This window comes from Erythrolamprus reginae, chromosome 1, assembly GCF_031021105.1.
Source record: "Erythrolamprus reginae isolate rEryReg1 chromosome 1, rEryReg1.hap1, whole genome shotgun sequence".
Taxonomy (NCBI): Eukaryota; Metazoa; Chordata; class Lepidosauria; order Squamata; family Dipsadidae; genus Erythrolamprus; species Erythrolamprus reginae.
In genome coordinates, this window is record NC_091950.1 from 214,728,273 (window position 1) to 214,748,630 (window position 20,358).

Consider the following 20,358-nt stretch of genomic DNA (forward strand, 5'->3'; position numbering starts at 1 on the left):
TATAATATATATGGTATTGTATATATATATATACTCACTCTTTCTTTCTCTCACACACATACACATCTCATTGCAATAGTATATACTATGCATATACTTATATATACAATATGCATATATTTTGCTTTCTATGAGATAAATATATGTGTCCTCTTCAATCTCCAAAAAATTTTTTCCAGAGATTTATTTTAGAGAAGAACTCAGGAACAGATGCATCCTAGACCTGAATCTCTTTTCTCCTTGTGGGTCTCAGTGGTATTGCCTGTGCTCTTTCTCTTCTGGGTAGACACCCAAGTCAATGTATATTTGCTTTAAGGGTAGGGGAAGGATATAATTGGAAATACTGCCTTTTTAATAGTACAATCCTATGCATATATTCTGAGAGGTCTCTCCATTGAATTCAGTGGTGCTAACTTCCAAGCAAGTGGATATAGGTTTGCAGCCATAATACTGTATTACAACACAGTAAACAAATTGTGTACTAAAGTTCTGTCTGATTGGATGATGTCCAATGGCAATAAGTACATGAAGAAAATTCATTCTTCTGCCTTTGTTCTCAAATGTCCATTAGGATTTTTCTCTTTCTTCTCCTGTAACCCCTTGATGGGATCTAACAAGGCAGTAATTGTAACAAATTGCTGGCAATGCAGGAATATGTGTATTATCTTTCTTTAACATTGAGCCCAGTCAATGCAGATCACTGAAACCAACAATTGGCAGCAGCATGATTATGCAGGAATTTTGTTTCTACTTATTCTCCTTCCCTTCTTCCAGAAAGGTAAACAGTGTTTATCCCTGCTTAATGGTCATTTTCATGGTGACTATAAATTATGCTTGTAATGATCAATCTAACTAATAATTGGGACACGAAGAAAGGTTGGAGTTGATATTTTTAACTCCCATTCCTTCCTGAAGGGCTTGGCCTATTAGGAATTGTATGCTTCTGGCATATTATTCTGTTCTCCCTAAAAAATATAAGGGAATAAAACAATTTGTTTCAAAACCCTGGTCTGGTTTACAAGCATATATATACATATATATTAGATTTAATTAAGAGGAATTAGCATCAGAAGACAACTACTTTTGGATGTGTGTGTGTGTTTTATTTTTAAGAAGGAAGCCCTTGGAGTGCAAGTGAACCTAGTATAGAACCTGAAGTGCTCAGCAGCACTGGAACCGAAGATAACTATCACCGGAATATGACGTGGCTACATGTAAGTAGAGATTATTTTTGTTTCCCTAGAATTATATAACATTCACCGTTTGCCATCTTTTTTATGAATAACAAAGTTTAAACTACTCAAGAATTTAATTTAATCAAGAAAATGTCAGCTGTCCAATTAGTGAACCAAAACAAGGAAACACTCTCAGGAGAATTGAATTCCCAAAAGTAAAATTTTATTAGATATACCATATTGGTACTGAAGAAACAAAACCACCTCTGGTTTTTCCACACAATTACTTGCTTAGTTAAACAATAGCTTCCACTTCTCCCCACATCTGGGTGACCATATTGCTCAATTGTGAGGCATCTTCTTGTTATGGGAACAATCCATCTCTTTCTCAAGAACCTGCAGTGGCGACCTTGATGGTTTCCAGTGTGGACAATCACAATTCCTGCATACATTCTCTGCATGAATGTATGTTGGATGTGTGATGTGTGAATTTGTTTGCTTAACTGTGGGTTTCTTAGTATACTATTTTTATGTAATTTTCTAACATGTTGTAAGCTACCCCAAGTCTCAGGAGAAGGGTGGCATAGAAATCAAATCAAATCAAATCAAATCAAAATAAATAAATAAATAAATATCTTCCATTTCCTCCTTCCCTTTCCTCACTTCATTGGCAAGTTGAAAAGCATTAGCATTTGAAAGAAGCAAAGCAATTCAACCTTGACAAAAACATACAGTAGCACTATTAAATAAAAATAAGAATAGAAGCTGAAGTAGTCAATATTCTATTTATTTATTTATTTATTTATTTATTTATTTATTTATTTATTTATTTATTTATTTATTTATTTATTCCAATACAAATTGAAAGTTAAAGAGAATAAAAACATGTAGTAGAAATATCAGGGAAAGGATAGAAGAAAAGATATGAGAATAGAATTCATCAATGAAGAGTAGAGGAAAGGATATATGAATGGGATAAAAGATATATAAAATATAGGAGAGACAATTGGACAGGGAACGGAAGGCACACTAGTGCACTTATGCTCGCCCCTTACTGACCTCTAAGGAATCTGGAGAGGTCAACCGTGGAAAGTCTAAGGGAAAAATGTTGGGGGTTGGGGGTTGACACCACGGAGTCCCGTAATGAGTTACACATTTCAACAACTCGATTGCTAAAGTCATATTTTTTATAGTCAAGTTTGGAGCGGTTGATATTAAGTTTGAACCTGTTGCGTGCTCTTGTGTTATTGCGGTTGAAGCTGAGTAATCGTTGACAGGCAGGATGTTGCAGCATATTATCTTGTGGGCAATACTTAGATCATGTTTAAGGCGTCATATTTCTAGGCTTTCTAGACCCAGGATTGTAAGTCTAGTTTCGTAGGGTATTCTGTTTCAAGTGGTGAAGTGCTCCTAGGAAAACTAAAACCTCACTTTTACTCTCTTAAATATTCAGGTTTGAGGTTTATTAACATTCTGGATTGACCAAGCGCACTGCAGTTGTTCAATAATAAAATCAGCTCTCCAAAATACAAACCCTCCAAGGTAGCATTGTGGGGATGGCACTTCAAAGTAAAGTGACAGAGCGGGCTGACCAATGGAGTCCAAAAGTGATCCTACGGACAGAGCTTCCATGACCCTCTGAATCAATTGGGTAAAGAGTCTCTCAGCACTAGAGGCAGAGTTTGTGTTAGGTAGAGAAGAGCCAGAGGAGACTCCTCTCCACAAAGCCTTGAGCTCCTGCAGCTTCTCAGTCGGCTATTGACTCTGCGGCAGTTGAAAATGCTTCACAACAGTTCATTGTGGTGTGCACGGCCGTGCAGCTAAGAGGGAACAGTGATTCAAATGTCCAAAGTTAAAAGTAGTTTTCCTCTGATGTAATCTAAAATCTTTCAAGCTCTTGTACTTCTTTCCTAGATTAGTAATAACAACATACCTCACAGTTTTTCAAAGATAAATTCAAAAGTCAAGAGAGTAATATAGACAATTTATTAAACTCCTGAGGCAAAGCACAAGCAGTCCTATCTAGCTATATTTACAAATCTCCATAGAGCTCTGGTTCTGATCTGTATTGGCTGTTTTTATTAAAGCTATTTCTTGGATCATCTGATGGCAGAGAGAGGGAAGGAGGATTCAGAATTGGCAAGCATTCCTTCAATTCAAGGTGTGCTTTGTGATCAAGCAAATAGAACTAATCAAATATCAAGTTAACATCTTGCCCTTTAAATAGTGAGTCGAAATATTAATAAAGGATACAATAAAATTTAGTACAAAATAAAATGTGGAAAACTAGTTATTTATAGTTTTTCTACAATTGTCATTTGATGCCCACTGCAATTTAGAAACTAGGGTAAAACAGAATATCATTTTTCAAAATATGACACAAATGATTAAACAATAGATTACTATAGGACAATCCAAAGATTTCCCTTGGAAGGCAATGGCTTATCAATATATTTATCTTATTATATTAGTACTTTAGTTACTCAGCTCTGATATCACTGTGAACTAGATGATATAAATAGGCAAAATTGAGTAAGAAAATGGAGAGAAGAGGAAAAGGAAATGGAGATGTTTTCCTTCTCCACCAGTGTCACGCCATGCTTCCTGAATCTTCAAGGGGTCTTCCATGTCTAGGATTCATAAAATCAACCAAGAGGAAGCAATCACAGCACCTCGGCCAAGAAAAATTGGGTGTAAGAGAAGGATCCTGAAGTGATTATTATTTCCAGAAATGAAATTTGGTATAACAAGCCGACAGGGAGAAATTCCTGTGCTTAAACTAGGCAACTCTGAGCAAAGTGGCAGCAATAATAAATACTCAAACTCTGTCATGGCCTTTTGAATAAAGGAAAAATCTCACTTTACCTTGGAATGTTTCATTGGTCAACTGAACAAATATGTTTCATTAATGAGTATGAGATATTTGCTACCGTGTTTCCCCTAAAGTAAGATCCTGTCTTATATTTTTTGGAACCCTGAAATAAGCACTTGGCCTCGTGGTGTGACCAGAACAATCTAGAACTGAACACTCTCAAAACCGTAGAAATGGTGATAGACTTTAGGAGAAACCATACCATCCTACCACCTCTCACAATAGTAGACAATATAGTATCAATAATAGGGACATTCAAATTTCTAGGTTCTATCATATCTCAAGACCTCAAATGGTCACCTAACATCAAAAACATCATCAAAAAAGCACAACAAAGAATGTTCTTTCTGCGCCAGCTCAGGAAGCTCAAACTGCCCAAGGAGCTGCTGATACAGTTCCCACAAAGGAATCATTGAGTCTGTAATCTGCACCTCTATAACTGTCTGTTTTGGTTCTGCAAAGCACAAGACCAACACAGACTTCAGAGGATAATCAGAACTGCAGTAAAAACAATTGATGCCAACCTGCCTTCCATTGAGAACCTGTATACTGCATGAGTCAAAAAGAGGGCTGTGAAAACATTTACTGATCCCTCGCATCCAGGTCATAAACTATTTCAACTCCTACCTTCAAAACGTCACTACAGAGCACTGCACACCAAGACAACTAGACACAAGAACAGTTTTTTCCATAATGCCATCACTCTGCTAAACAAATAATTCCCTCAACACTGTCAAACTATTTACTAAGTCTGCAGTACTATTACTGCTAGTTTTTTTTCCTCATCATTCCTATCACCCATTTCCTCCCACTCATGACTGTACTCGTTGTTTGTATCCTTAGGATTTTTATTAATATTGATTGTTTCCTCATTACTTATTTGGCCCCTATGTGTTGTACCCTATGATTCTTGACAAATGTATGTTTTTCTTTTATGTACACTGAGAGCATATGCACCAAAGACAAATTCCTTGTGTGTCCAGTCACACTTGACCAATAAAGAATTCTATTCTATTCTATTATTGCCATGCACTCGAAAGCCCAATTGGGTTTATTATCAGGGGATGCCTAATTTTGGGGGAAATAGGGTAGAGTTTTCATTCATGAATTAGTGAAATATTAAATTGAAGAGGATGGAAATGGAGACAAATAGTTTGAAAACATTTAAAAGATTTTTCTGTCTATGGTTTCTGATATCTAAAAAAGGATGTTCACATAATCATTTGTTGACACAAAGACAGGACTGCAATTCTATAAACATTTATATTTTGTGTTTCCAGGTGATGATATTGTTGTGCAACCAGCAGAGTTTCATTTGTACCCATATTGATTACTGCCACCCTCACTGCTACCTCCACCACAGTCGTTCATGTGCTCGTCTTGTCCGGGCGATCAAACTTTTATATGGAGACACTGTGGATTCACTTAAAGAAAATAACATATTAAATGGTGTGTCCAGGGGCAAAAAACAAAAAGAGGTAAGAGGTAATGAATAAATAAATAAATTATTCATTTTTCAACTGCCTAGACCAGTTATGGTGAACCTTTTCCCCCTCGGGTGCCGAAAGTGCAAACATGTTCGCTATCAACGCCCTGCACACGCATTTCCTGATTTCTAGTAGGCCCATATTTTGCCCTCTCCAGGGTCTAGAGACTTTCTTGGAGCCTGGGGAGAGTAAAAACATCCTCCCCCACTTCCCCTGAGGCTCTCAGGAGGCCAAAAATTCCCTCCCAGAGCCTCCGCACAAGCTGAAAACCAACTGGCCGATGTGCATATGTGCGCTGAAGCTGAGCTAGGGCAACAGCTCAAGTGCTGGCAGATATGGCTCCATGTGCCACCTGTGGCACACATGCCATAATTTCACCATCATGGGCCTAGTGGTGGTGAACCTATGGTGTTGAACCTGTGGTACGTGTGCCACAAGGGGCACGCAGAGCCATCTCTCTGGGCATGCACAGCCATCACCTGTTACTCTTCCTGTTTTTCTGTACATGCTGTAAGCCGCCCCAAGTCCTCGGAGAGGGGCGGCATACAAATCCAATTAAATCTTAAATCTCTTCCAGGTTCTGATGTGCTGCTCAGCTGGTCCTCATGCATGTGGGAGTGCCAGAAACTGAAAGAGCCGCCACACAGTGTGTGTGTTGCCCTGTTACATGCACAAGGTGCATGTGCATGCACAAAGACTAGGTGCGCACCAGGGGGTTGCTCTTTCAGTTTCTGGTACTCCTGTGCATGTGGCTGGCATGCTGGAACCAGAAGAGCAAGGGGAGCAGAGCTGCCAGCCAGCCAGGATTCTCTTCCTTCTTGCCGGAGCAGGCTTCTTGCATGGCCGCAGCCTCCCAACCCACGTCACTGACGCACATCCGCTGCCTGGAGCATCAGGCCAGCTTGGTCGTATGGGGCAGCGAGGCAGTGTTTGCCGTCCTCCCTACCTTCTGCTCTTGCTGCTACGAGGGGGGACAATGGTTCTTGTGTTGCCAGCTGGGATGCTGGAACAGCCAGAAGGAAAAGAAGAAGGAGCCGCCATCAGGGGCCAGAGGAAAGCACAGTATGGAGACACCACTGAGGGATAAGAGGCGCATTGACTGGGAAGGAAAGTGACCGGGAAGGGAAATGGCCAGGAAGGGAGGGATGCCGCCCCGAGTCTTCGGAGAGGGGCAGCATACAAATCTAATAAATAATAATAATAATAATAATAATAATTATTATTATTATTATTATTATTATTATTATTATTATTATTATTATTATTATTATAAAAGGGAGGGCTGCACTGGCTTGTTCTCAGTGGTAAGCTGGGGGGGGGCTTCATCCTGGTCAGAATTGGGGCGAAACACTCCTGCCTGCTGGTTCCCTTAACCATAGTCCTGGGAACACTGATGCCCCTTAGATCTGAGGCTGGGAAGGGGCTCCAGCTTTCCAGTGGAAAGAGGCAGCATTCTGCTCCCTGTCCAGGGCTTTGGAACTGGGTTGGCAGTGGAGATGTCCCACCATCCTGACAGGGACCAATGAGTGAACAGGGAGGTATGAAGACCCCAGAAAGTCCAGGCGGAGCCAGCACATACAAACTGGACAGCTGGTCTTTGCATGTGCATGCACGCCAGAACCCAGACGAGCAAGTGGCCACTCATCTGCTTTTCCGATTTTCTGGCACAGCTTAATCCTATTTCAGCATTCAGTACCGAAAAGGTTCATGTGTGCTCCCGTTTCAACACTTGGTGCCGAAAAACGTAGCCACCATTGGCGTAGACATTTATTTTAGACTGTCAAACTTGGTTCTACACACAGGTGAATAGATGTGTAAGGATCATTCCTTAGTGAAACAATGTATTTTTATTTGTTTGTTTGTTTGTTTGTTTGTTTGTTTGTTTATTATTCATTCATTCATTCATTTATTTAATTTGTTTGCTGGCCATGTTGCCACAATTGTTTTGATACAGAGGCAAATAAATGATGAAGCAGGTTTCATGACACAGGCTTCATTTTTGGGGGGCATGTGTCACAATGTTATATGAATGTTGTGAGGGGTGAAACTGTTTTCATCATAAATGTTTCAACATTCTGATGAAACTGTTGACATCTTGCAAATCCTGCATCATTTTGGAAGCAGGCAAGTAAGGAAATGTCAGCTGCTCTTATTATCAGTGGTTTCTGGTAAACAAGGGAAAGCTGCATTAGTTAAATGTATTATTGTCAGAAACATGATGGCACCCCAGCTTCTACTTAATAGATAGCTTTTGAAAGCCATTCAGATTTGTTTCGGTCAATTGTCTTTCAGTGTTCAGATAAGTCATGCCTCAGAACACCCTCCCTGAAGAAAAGAGTGATGGATACTAATCTTGAAGGAAAAAAAGATTCTGGAATGTTGAAATACATAAGGCATCAGGTAATGTGAATTTCCATTACTTGCAGGAATAATGCAGTAGCGCAGCCGTGTCAAACTCGATTTCATTGAGGACCGTATCAGGGCTGTGTTTGACCTTGGGCGTGGGGGTGGGGTGGACAGGGTGGGGGTGGCTGGAGGTGGGCGTGGTCAGCTTAATGTCACTCATGTTGGAGATGCCTATGGTGCTCTGGGCGAGGCTGGGGAATAAATTGTCTCCAGTGGAGGAAGGCAAGACCAGGGAGAGTGCTAAATCCTTGTCCTCAAAAGGAGCCTCACGATCCCTCTCAGGCCCTGTGGACAGTGGTGCAGGCTGTCCATAGTCCTAAGCAATGGAGGGCAAGTACCCAGTCTGGTCCTTGAGCTTCCAGGGCACCAGGACTCCACAGCCCAGCTCAGCCCCACTTCTGTAAGGGAGTCCCTGGCTGCACTTACCCCCTCCTCGAGGCTGCTGCTGCTATTTTCTCTCTCCTTGGCCAGATTGCTCATGGTGTGTGCGGGAGGGCATTTTTGCTAGAAATGGAAGTAAGCACCAGAAATCAGCAAAAATCACCAAAAAAACCTCAGTCATGTGACCGTGGGATACTGCAAATGGCTATAAATGCAAGCCAGTTGTCAGGCACCCAAAATGTGATCAAATGCCCTAAGGACAGAAGTGGTATTCAGCAGGTTCTGACCAGTTCTTGAGAACCAATAGTGGAAATTTTGAATAGTCCAGAGAACTGGTAAATACCAGCTCTGACTGGCCCTGCCCCCATCTATTCTCTGCCTCCTGAGTCCCAGCTGATTGGGAGAAATGGGGATTTTTTAGTATCTTTTCCCTGGAGTGGGGAGGGAATGGAGATTTACAGTATCCCTCCCCCGCTACACCCACTAAGCCACACCATGCCCACCAAACCATGCTCACAGAACCAGCATTACAAAATTTTGAATCCCACCTATAATAGACCAAGACTTCAAATGGAATAGGCTTTTATTGAGGAACACTTGCCAGAACAGGCAGGCACAGGCTTAAAAAATATACAGAACAACATAGCTCTTTATACCCAGGGCTGGCTGAGGAACTAGCCAATACACATTAAGTATCTTTTCCCGCTTACACTGTTACTGTGTATACGCGTCCAATCAGCACCTTGGATAGGGTGCCAATAGCTGCAGCGTCTAACCGGCCGGTTGTCAAGCAGACATAACACACCTTCCCCCTTCGTTGGAGCACACATAGTCTTTTAAATAAGCGGGTTTTTTAATAATCCGGCTAGAGCGTCTGGGCTCCACGGCCGCCTCTTGCAAGGACTCCGTCTGCCTGGGGTTAGTGCTGGCCAATGCTTCTTGAGGGCCTTCTTCTCGGGTAAAACTTCCAGTGACACCAGCATTCCCCGGTGCCCTTACCCACTCCTTTTCCAACACCCCCCTTCTAACTCAGTCGTTTCTCGAGCCCCTGCCCTGTCCAAACGGATTTGATCCAAATGCCTTTTCCAAATCCTGCCGTCTCTTATAACCACTTCAAAAGAACGAGGTCCTAATGCCCGGCTCACGGTAGCCCGTTCCCAACGCCGCTCCCCTGAGTACGCACGGACATACACGTTGTCACCTACCTCTATCCTCCTTCCCGGCGGTTCTGGCCACGGTGCCGCTTGTGCATACAATGGGTGTAGCCTGTCTAGGGTAATCCTAAGCTTTCTCCCCATTAATAACTCTGCCGGGGTCTTCCCGGTCACCACATACGGTGTTGAGTGCTGAGCCATTAACATCTCTGTCACCTTCTGATGCCAGGACCCTTGTGGCATCCTCTTGAGGGCATCTTTGGCCGAGCGAACCATGCGTTCCACCTGGCCATTACTAGCCAGATGCCAAGGAAATGCCAAGGCATGCCTGATGCCCCCAGCCGCTAAAAATGATTCAAACGCCACCGAAGTAAACTGCGGCCCATTGTCCGAGACAATTAAATCAGGGAATCCGTGAGAGGTGAATAACGATTCCAGAACCTCAATGATGGCCGGAGACTGGGTAGATCTCATGCGGACCACCTCTAACCATTTAGAGTGGGCATCAACCACAATTAGGAAGCTTTCCCCCATAAAGGGGCCCGCTAAATCCAAATGCACTCACCCCCACGGCCCTGCAGGCGGCTCCCAGCTTAAAGGCTCTGAGCGGGGGGGCAAAGACCGACTTTCCTGGCACACCCGACAAGCTGCCACTTCCTGCTCGATTTCCCTATCCATGCCCGGCCACCAGACATAATCACGGGCAAGACCCTTCATGTGGACTATGCCCGGGTGTCCTTTATGTAACAGTGACAAAACTCTGACGCGCTGCCTGGGAGGAATAACCACTCTGCTACCCCTGAGTAAACATCCCTTTTCTATTGAAAACTCGCTCCGACAACGAAAATACGAGGTAAACGCCTCTCCAGGGGAGGAGGCAGGCCACCCCCGAAGAACCCATTGTTTAACTTTAGCTAAGCTATGGCCCTTCTCCGTTTCCCTAGCCACCTCAGGAGCCGCCAATAATAAAGGTTCCTCCCCAATGGCCATGACCGTGCAGGCTGGAGCCGGGTCAGCGAGAAGATCCGCGAGTGGACATCTGCTCAAGGCATCTGCATGGGTGATGTGGCGCCCTGGTCTATAGACCAAAGAATAATGGTAATTGGCCAAAAAATTATCCACCTGGACATTCGCGGCGACAAAACAATAGGACTTTGCTTATTACCTGCAAGGGCTGGTGGTCAGTAACCAACTCAAAATGCCGCCCATAGAGGTAATCATGGAACCTGCGAACTCCCGCTATCAAGGCTAACGCCTCCTTGTCAATGTGGCCATAATTCCTCTCCGCCTTGGCCAAGGTGCGGGAAAAAAATGCCAAAGGAGCCTCTTTCCCGTCTGGTAATTTGTGGCTTAATACTGCCCCCACGCCGTACTGGGAGGCATCGCATGTCAAAATCAAAGGCAACGTTGGCGAATACTGTGCTAACACACAATTTGAGGTAAGTATTTCTTTAACTGCTCTGAAAGCTGACTCCTCACGCCTGCCCCAATGCCACACGGCCTCCTTATCTAATAATCTGTGCAGCGGTTCCGCAACCGATGCCTTATGAGGCAGAAAAACCGCATAGAAGTTTAACAACCCCAAAAATGCCTGAAGCTCTGGCTTGGACTGTGGTCTCGGTGCCTCTTTAATAGCCCTCGTTTTCTCCGCTGTGGGGTGAATTCCCTCAGCATCAATAGTAAAACCTAGGAACTCCACCCTCGGAACTCCATAAACACATTTCTTCGCCTTTAACTTTAAACCAGCATCCCTAAACTTTGACAACACCTGCCTGGTCCTTAACTCTAACTCTTCCACCGTCCCCCCAGAGACCAACACGTCATCGAAATAAGGCACCGTTCCCCCAATTCCATAAAGCAACCTTTCCATGAGCCCTTGGAAAATTTCAGGGGCAATAGATACCCCAAATTGCAGCCGGTTGCATTTAAACACCCCCCTGTGAGTGATAATTGATTGGGCTTCAGCTGTCTTTTCCCGCTTACACTGTTACTGTGTATACGCGTCCAATCAGCACCTTGGATAGGGTGCCAATAGCTGCAGCGTCTAACCGGCCAGTTGTCAAGCAGACATAACACCACCATTGCCTCCGTGTGTGTGTTCTCTTTAAACAATAGCTTGTCTGGCATCACAAGGTCTCTGTGAAGAAGCGGCAATCTTCAGCATTCTTATTGTATGTGCTACATTCCCCTCAACTGCGGAATATGTTGGTGAGGGCTCTATTTTACATTATTGAGTGCATGGTTTTCTTTTGCAGGTAATGAGCCTGTCTCCAGCACCACTTTCATTGTTAATCAAGGCAGCTCCCATCCTCACAGAAGAGATGTATGGGGATATCCAGCCTGCAGCATGGGAGTTGTTGCTCAGTATGGATGAACATATGGCTGGTGCAGCAGGTAAGAGGCTCCTTTCATATTCTAAGAATGCCCTCAAGAGTGCAAAAAATCCAGTCTTAAGGAATTGGGGCTACCATAGTTCACCCAACATTGGCTTCTGGGGAGTTTCGATCCCTCATCTACAGAATGCTACATAAATCTTGCTCTGATTTTGAGAACCTTGCCTATGCAGTCTACATTTATAGTATGCATTGCCACCTTGTCTTCTCTTCATGATATTTCCCTGCTTGAAATTCTCCTTTTGTTGTCAAGTCATAAGCTTAATGTGTGCTTCCACCTCTCAGCTCTCAAGTACATCTGTAAAATAATAATGCTTCCAGGTTGGAGGGAAGAAAAGATGTTTTATGGAATATTTGCTTCCTACAGCTGCCATGTTCCTTCTATGTGCTGTAAAAGTACCAGAGGCAGTTTCAGACATGCTGATGTCTGAATTTCATCACTCGGAGGCAGTGCAGAGACTGAATGCCATTCTCAAGTTCCACACTCTCTGGAGATTTAGATATCAAGTATGGCCTCGCATGGAGGAAGGAGCTCAACAAATCTTTAAGGTGAACTATGTACCACCTGATATATTTTCATATAGTAAGTATTATCACAGTAAGATTTCCAATTCATTTTTAACAAAGTCAAAACCATAACTCTTTTTATGTAATTAAAATCTTTCTTTCAATGGTAAGTATGTAAACCAATAGAAGACACTAGCTTCTGATTCTAACCTTTCCTTAGATTTGAGGGTGGGATCACCAAAATTAAAAGATATTATTTTACCATAAGTCCATCAGTCAGTCTTCGCCACCATTTGTTTTCTGAAAAAGACTTCCTGCGGGGATAACCAAAGAGGCATCTTTGTAGAAAACATTGTTTTATATTTATTCCAAACTCTTAAATTGGCACGTCTAACAAAATGGTTGTTAAAATCAATACTTACTTTTTAACTTTGTCATTCCATAAATAACTGTGGCATCCAAACTTTAATTCATTTGGAGGTTCATTCACTTTTTTAGCCACATCAAACAACAGGCATCGAAATATTGCATTCTAACCATTGTGTCACCAATTTTGCCATCAAAAGTCCAGGTCTACATTCCTTCACATTTGCAGATCTATTGTTCTCCCATATGAATGGCTATTTTAACCCTATAATTTATAGCTGAAAGGAAATAATGTATCAGCACTATGTTTGTTAAGGCATAGAGTAAAGTGATATAAAATGACTACATTCTTTGGCCTTCAACACTCCGTTTCCTAATACTGGTACTTTTTCTGGGTGCTCTATAATGAGAGAGAAAAAAGAACACCAGTACACAATTTTCTGCCTATATACCTGTAAACATTGTCTTCCCTCCTTGATCAAAGCTAATTTTTCTATTATTTCCAGCAGTTTTGACAGTGCTTGGACAATGCTTTTATTGCCTAGATAAGAAATAGTTTCCTTTGCATTTTATTTATATATTACAATTAAGGTTTTAAAAGTAAAGGAATGTTAACTCAACTACTAAAACATCTAAAAAAGGAATTACTTGCATTTCCATTGTATAATGTGAAGAAAATGTATTTTCTAATTTTTCTTTATCTCAGGATAGAATTAAATAAATTGACATATTTTGACTTTTCCTTGTTCCTGAAAAAATGCATTTTCATGAGAGATGTACAGAGTGATTACTATCATATTGAATCTTCTGGATTTATTTTTACAGATTCCTCCACCAAGTATTAATTTCACCCTGCCCTCTCCGGTGCTTGGAATGCCGTCTGTCCCCATGTTTGACCCTCCATGGGTTCCCCAGTGCAGTGGGAGTGTGCAGGACCCCATCAATGAAGATCAGTCTGTAAGTAGGACATTCCTTTTAGAAATTAAAATCTAACTGTGGTAGAGGGTGAAGTTACAGAGAAAAAAATATAAAACAGCCTAATAGATCCTTGAGGCATCTTTTTTCAAGGGATCTTTACAGAAATAATATCGGCTGGTACATGCTTAGTCTTTTGTTTCTTAATATTCAGTTTAATAAGTTCTAATAAATGCTTCTGGAACTGTTCTACAGCTCTTCTTGATTAAACAGATCCTTTGTCTAATCGACAAAGGGCTCTGCTAACTATCTAGAGCAGGGTGTCCAACTCAATTTCATTGAGAGCCGCATCAGGATTGTGTTTGACCATGAGGAGGCCAGGAGGCATGGCCAGCTCAACTTCAGTCATGTTGGGGGCACCTATGGTGGCCTGAGTGCACTGCCAGAGAAAACCCCCCGGTCCTCATTGCAATGGCTTGCTGCAACCCTCTGCCAATGAAACCAGAGTTCGGGATGGCCACCCACAGCTCTCATGAGCTCCACGTTTGCTAGCAGAGGCACCGCGGGCAGGTCCTTTCTGTTTCCAGTGCAGCCCCATGGGCCAGATCTAAGCACCCCACAGGCTAGATCCAGCCTCCAGGCCTTGAGTTTGACACCCCTGGTCTAGAACATCATTTCAAGAATTTATTCTTTTCTTCATGCAGAGAAAATGTTGCAAAATAAAGCAAAACTGGCTAATCGAAATTTTACATGTATGTATGATAAGTGGGACCGGAAAACAAAAGTACCCTAAATATTATTATCTGCTCAGGAAGACTGAAAGTCTAATAGTTTGTGAAGGTGAATTTCATAGGATGTTATAAAGAAGATAGCAATTGATTGCATATTGTTTAGATATTTCAGTGCATTGCACTTCTAAATACTTCATCTGAGAAAATATTTGCCATCTGCGCTTGTGACTTTGTCTAAATTATTACTCAATATATTCAAGTAATTATTCCTTTCCCCACTGATTTCTTTCCATCCTGGAACTGAACTAACAGAGACACATTTTAGTTACAGAAGAATCATTTTTTCCTTTTCTGTGGGTCGCTATCAGTCCAATTCTTCAGACAATTAAAAATATATTGTCTAAGTGAACCAGGAAGATGCTTATCTTAATAATATAAGGAGTCTAGCTAAATTTGCTATCTGCTTCACTCACATAACACATATTCCATTTAATTTCCCAAATAACTGTTCTTATCCCATTCCTCTCATCCCCAGTACAACATTTGGTGCCATTCAATTCTTATGATTTTTGGCAGTTCTTCACTTATTTTTCCCCAAATGAGATCAGATAACCTGAAAATCTCAAGGTTACACAACATCACACACACACACACACACACACACACTCACACACACACACACACACTGTATGTTTTCTTTCCTTTGGTGTATTGGATGATAAATTCTGATAGTTGATAAATTATTTACAGAAATAAACCTGAGTTATGTTTGATAAAGTAGCATTTAAGTATGCAAGTGTCCTTATAAAAACAAAGGAACTTTTTTTCAATGTCTTTTTAATGGTTTGATTGCAGAAGTCATTTTCAGCCCGGGCAGTATCACGTTCTCATCAACGAGCAGAACACATTCTGAAGAACCTGCAACAGGAAGAGGAGAAGAAACGCCTGGGCCGAGAAGCTAGTCTCATCACTGCCATACCTATCACCCAGGAAGCTTGCTATGAACCCAGCTGCTCCCCAAACTCAGAGCAGGAGGAAGAAGGTGCCCTTACTTTGTACTCTGGAATGTGTTCTTGGGCCTGGAGACTCCTCATATAGCAAAAGATAAAGTCATCACATGAACACGTACACCACATAGGAAATGCTGAAAAAAGAATAAATAACACCACTGGAATTTAACAGTGCTTTTGGGGGGCAATGAAGTTAGGGCACCAAAATAAGGTACCTGCAGACTGCAGTTCAGGAAATGCCCCTTCCTATCTTAAATAATTGGTGGTATGATTTCTTTGGACTTCCTTAATTAGTTTCTGCTACTGAAGTGCCATAGGATATATGAAATTGTTTTGTTAGAAGAGTTTCAAGGGCCTCTGCAAATTTGTTTGTCCTTGCATATTTTTGTTTTTTAGGGAAGGACAAGTGCTCATTGCATTTTGTCAATGACCATGATTCTGATGTTGGCACACCTCCTGAAAATAGATCTAGAAAGAACTGATGCAAAATCTGTTCATATACTTTTATAGATACAATACAATAAAATATATTATTCATTGTCATATAATAAAAAGGTGTTCATTATTGCAGAAAATCAGCAGACTACATAAATAAAAATGTAAACATAAACTTCTATTGATTTTATCAGTAGAAGAAGTCACCAACCTGGCATCACGCCGTCTGTCTGTGAGTCCATCCTGTACTTCTAGTACATCACATAGAAACTATTCTTTTCGACGTGGATCAGTTTGGTCAGTCCGTTCAGCAGTCAGTGCTGAAGGTAAGGGAACTTTAGATTGGGAATTAATTGTCTTGTGATTGTTATTGATTCTGCCTTAATTTTATTCCTGTGTTAAAATATGTTGGAAAAGATGCTACTAGGCCCCTTTTTTTGCCACTGTAGATGAATACAGCTGTCTTCATATAGTTTTTAAAATATATTTATGTAATCTTCAATGCGAGGTGTCGTAATTCTCATCATGGTGAGAACTTTATTATCCAGAAAATCATATCAAGTTAAATCAACAATTTTTAATGTGGATATTATCTTAAGCTCCAGTGTGGATCCATCCTTCTGAGCTTTCAAACTCACACTGGAGCCCATCCTCAGGGAGCCTCTCTCTAATGGAATGTGTTAGACATTCTGTTCTGTCTAGCATTCTGTTAGAGAGAAGATCCAGCACGAGTTTGAAAGCTCCGAAGACTAAACTTCTGGTCCCAGTGACTAACCCAGATTGGATCTTAAAATAACATCCACATTAAAAATTACTGACCCAAATTGGATTTTTCATCATTATCATAGACATGTATATTTGCCTTCATTTGTGATATTATTTTAGAACCTATTATTTTGTGTGCCATTTAATGTGGCAGATTATTTTTACATTAAAACAAGGCCTATGATGCTTGTGCCAGATCTGTTCCCATGATTAATGTTGCTCATTTTAGTTGGTTCCTTTCACAGAGATAAACTAGATAAAATTCATATATGTATCTTATTTTTTTTAAAAGTTTTTATTGATTATTGATTATGAAAAAGAAAACAAACAAACATAACACATAAGACATAACAAAACATTAAATGAGCATTTCCAAAATGTGAACTGTAGGTGGCACACATCACAAAAGTAAAAACTTAATGCTGTGATTATAAAAAGTGATTTTCATGAATATATCAAGTTAATATATAGTAATTTATCACTAAGTAGGAATAACATATATAAATTGTAAAAATTGTTATTTATAACATATATAAATTGTATCTTATATAAGCAGCTAATCACATAGAATAGTTTCTGGTTCCAGTAACATACACATCTTTAGGATGATATGTGAATCAAGCATTACAAAGAGTGACTTATGTTTTGAAACTTCTATCCCTTTATGAGTGCTTAAATAGATTTGTTAGTGGATGCAAAATTGGTATTCATTTGATGAGTGGACTTGATGTAATCTGCCTCTTATTTAGAATGGGGTTTCTTACAACCAAGCAGTAGTTATAAATAGGAATAAGTATAGATTAAATATAAGGATTAATTTGGACTTTACTTCCACATCTTTTTTTTAGATGAAGAGCATACAACAGAGCACACACCAAATCATCATGTGCCACAGCCCCCACAGGCAGTGTTCCCTGCATGCATTTGTGCGGCTGTACTTCCAATTGTTCACTTGATGGAAGATGGAGAAGTTCGAGAAGATGGAGTAGCAGGTACTCTTTTATTTTAAAGTTTTGGAAAGTAATTAAAAATCTCTGTACTTCTTTTAAAAGCAAGCAGTGTCATCTGATAGATAAATCTTTGTCTTATGCACATAGACACATACCCTACTTACTGTAACTTTTGGAGTATAAGATGCACCGGAATATAGGACACACCTTAATTTGGGGGGAGGAAAATAGGGAAAAGGATCTGCTAGCATCCTTAGTCTGATCAGCTTCACCACATTTTTTATCCCCTGGTTAAGGAGAGAGTAACAATGAAAGAGTTTGTAAGACAGTAAGAGCTGGGAACATCATTAGTTCCTGGTTAGGGCTGGAAAGAAACATTTAGAGCAAGTTAGACCAATGGGGGGAAAACACCTGCAAAGACTTGGGGCTTGGAAAATATTCTTCACAGAGAGTAACAATGAAAGAGCTTGGGTACATTAATAGCACCCGGGTAGGGTTAGGCCAGAAAGAAACATTTGGAGCAAGTAAAGCAATGAAAAAAAACCCCTACAAAGACAGGGTTTGGAATACATTCTTGGCAGAGAGCAAGAATGAAAGAGCTTGCAAGCTGGTAAGAGCTGGGGAAATTGTTAGCACCTGGTTAGGGCTGGAAAGAAACTTACTCAGAGCAAGTTAGAGCAATGAAAAAAACTCTGGAAAGACTTAGGGCTTGGAAAACATTCTTCACAGAGAGAAACAATGAAAGAGCCTGCGAGGTAAGAGCTGGGAAGATCGTTAGCAGCTAGTTACAACTGGGGGAGAGGGGAGAAAGAGCTACATTCAGAGTATAAAATGCACCCAAATTATCAGCCTCTTTTAGGGAGGAAAAAGGTGCATCTTAAATACCAAAAAATATGGTATGTTTCAGATTCCATTAAGAAATGGTGCTTCAGAGCAGTTTCCAGCAATTCCTTGAAGAAATTGTGTCTTTTCTTGGGATCACACAGCAGCTGCAGAGGGGAGAGTCACATGGCTGCACTGAATGAAATATACTTTTTCACCGTACTGCTTGTCAGAGTATTAACATGCCTTCTTAGAGAGCCAGGAATGGGTCTGGCTTCTTTGTGTGGAGCTACTCTGATCCACCATATGGATTCTGATTGAGTTTGACACTGAAGTATGGAATTCCCTGATTGGAGTAAGTGTTATAGATGATGGTAACTTGAATTCTATCAAAAATTGCAGGTACTGGTTTATTCTGGGTAATTTCCTTTTCTTCTGAAGACGTTTTTCCATGAATGTGGAATTTCATGCTGATTTTGATCAAGGATTCCAGCTGACTTTTCATAGTCACTTGGAAAAAAATGCAGGGTTAGAGGTGGCTGCAATGGAAGAGCTGGCAGTAGCAAAAGATCTGAAATCAGTATCTCATTAGCATCTTTTGGTGAAGGGGAATCCACACATTATCTTAATGGACAGAAGGACTCTGCTGTCTTGTTTCATGTTCCAGTGATATATTTCTTGAAAATATTTGTGCCCTTTTCCTCTTTTAGACAAAAATGCAGAAAAAATATCTTCCACAATTAGCAAATGTGAATTTATAGACAGTTATGCTTCCTATCATAACTGAGTTCCCATTTCTATTGAGAGCAATATACTAAGATCATACTCTTTCCTATGCCATAATTTAGTGAGGTACCCACTGTCATCTGCAAACAGTTTCTTTCCATATCAAATGGAAATAGCTTTAATAGGAGTATAGGACCAAATTGGATACAGCTCACATTACCAAAGATGTTGTGTCAAATTTAGACCAACAATATATGTGGTATAGGGTTTGGCAAGAACAAATTTCTGTGTTGTGAAGATTGAAAGTTTCACTAATGATTACATTTGAAGGCACTGATTTACCAAGTCAGGTCTAGACATGTTATCTCCTTTTGTCTCATATAGTGAGTGCAGTGGCTCAACAAGTCTTGTGGAACTGTCTCATTGAAGATCCATCCACAGTTCTTCGACATTTCCTGGAGAAACTCACTATCAGTAATCGGCAGGTAAAGATTCTGCTTTCCATAAACACATGTAACTTGCAATCCCAGAATTTTGTTTGTTTGTTTGTTTGTTTGTTTGACATATATTTTAATCACAATCTAATGACTATCAGTTGTTTCTATAGTATATAATTCTAACAATCAAAACATTCTTGATATTTCTCAAAGATAATATAAAACAAAAAATAAATGCAACAGCAAGAAATAAAAATAAAAACAAGTAAAAGATGCATTGAAAAATGTTTACTTTTTTTCAACCTCTCCTTAAAGGTCAACAACAATGGCTCAAATAAATATCTACAGGGAGGCTATTTCAAAGCAGTTTCTTCTAGTTCACCCACCCTCAGCTTTCAGAAGTGTGGGACCAAAAATAGTTTCTTCCTAAATCAACTAATGGGTTAGATTTTTTATAGCAGGAGCAGGTGCTCTTGATGATACCCAAATGCCATGGCATGAAGGGTTAAATAGCCAAAACCAGCTATTTAAATTGTACCCAGAGACCAAATGGCAACCAATGCAGAATGAATATACTACAGAATAAGTATACTGTATTCTTGCAGAACAAAGAGCCAGTGAGTACATTTGCCACTGCATTTTGGTCAATTGGCAATTTCTGAGTAATTCAGAAATTGAGGGTAATTCATAGTATTGCATATTGCAGTAGTCCATCTGGCTGGTAATGAAGATTACTCATTCTGTACCAAAGCTGGGCAAAATTTCCACTTTTGTTCAAACAGAAGTCCAGAAGGATTCCTAAATTATTAATCAGATCCTTCACCTG

General features: G+C 40.5%; 1 protein-coding gene across 1 annotated transcript in view; it reads left to right on the top strand.

Annotated features, from left to right (window-relative positions):
* Positions 1 to 20,358, top strand: part of UNC80 (unc-80 homolog, NALCN channel complex subunit) — a 199,091-nt gene that overhangs the window by 113,482 nt on the left and 65,251 nt on the right. The window contains exons 27-36 of the mRNA XM_070737780.1: positions 1,114 to 1,214; positions 5,328 to 5,525; positions 7,827 to 7,934; positions 11,731 to 11,869; positions 12,236 to 12,417; positions 13,567 to 13,698; positions 15,243 to 15,429; positions 16,027 to 16,158; positions 17,446 to 17,589; positions 19,480 to 19,580. Of these exons, the coding sequence (XP_070593881.1) occupies positions 1,114 to 1,214; positions 5,328 to 5,525; positions 7,827 to 7,934; positions 11,731 to 11,869; positions 12,236 to 12,417; positions 13,567 to 13,698; positions 15,243 to 15,429; positions 16,027 to 16,158; positions 17,446 to 17,589; positions 19,480 to 19,580 (1,424 nt within the window). The remainder of the gene's footprint in view (positions 1 to 1,113; positions 1,215 to 5,327; positions 5,526 to 7,826; positions 7,935 to 11,730; positions 11,870 to 12,235; positions 12,418 to 13,566; positions 13,699 to 15,242; positions 15,430 to 16,026; positions 16,159 to 17,445; positions 17,590 to 19,479; positions 19,581 to 20,358) is intronic.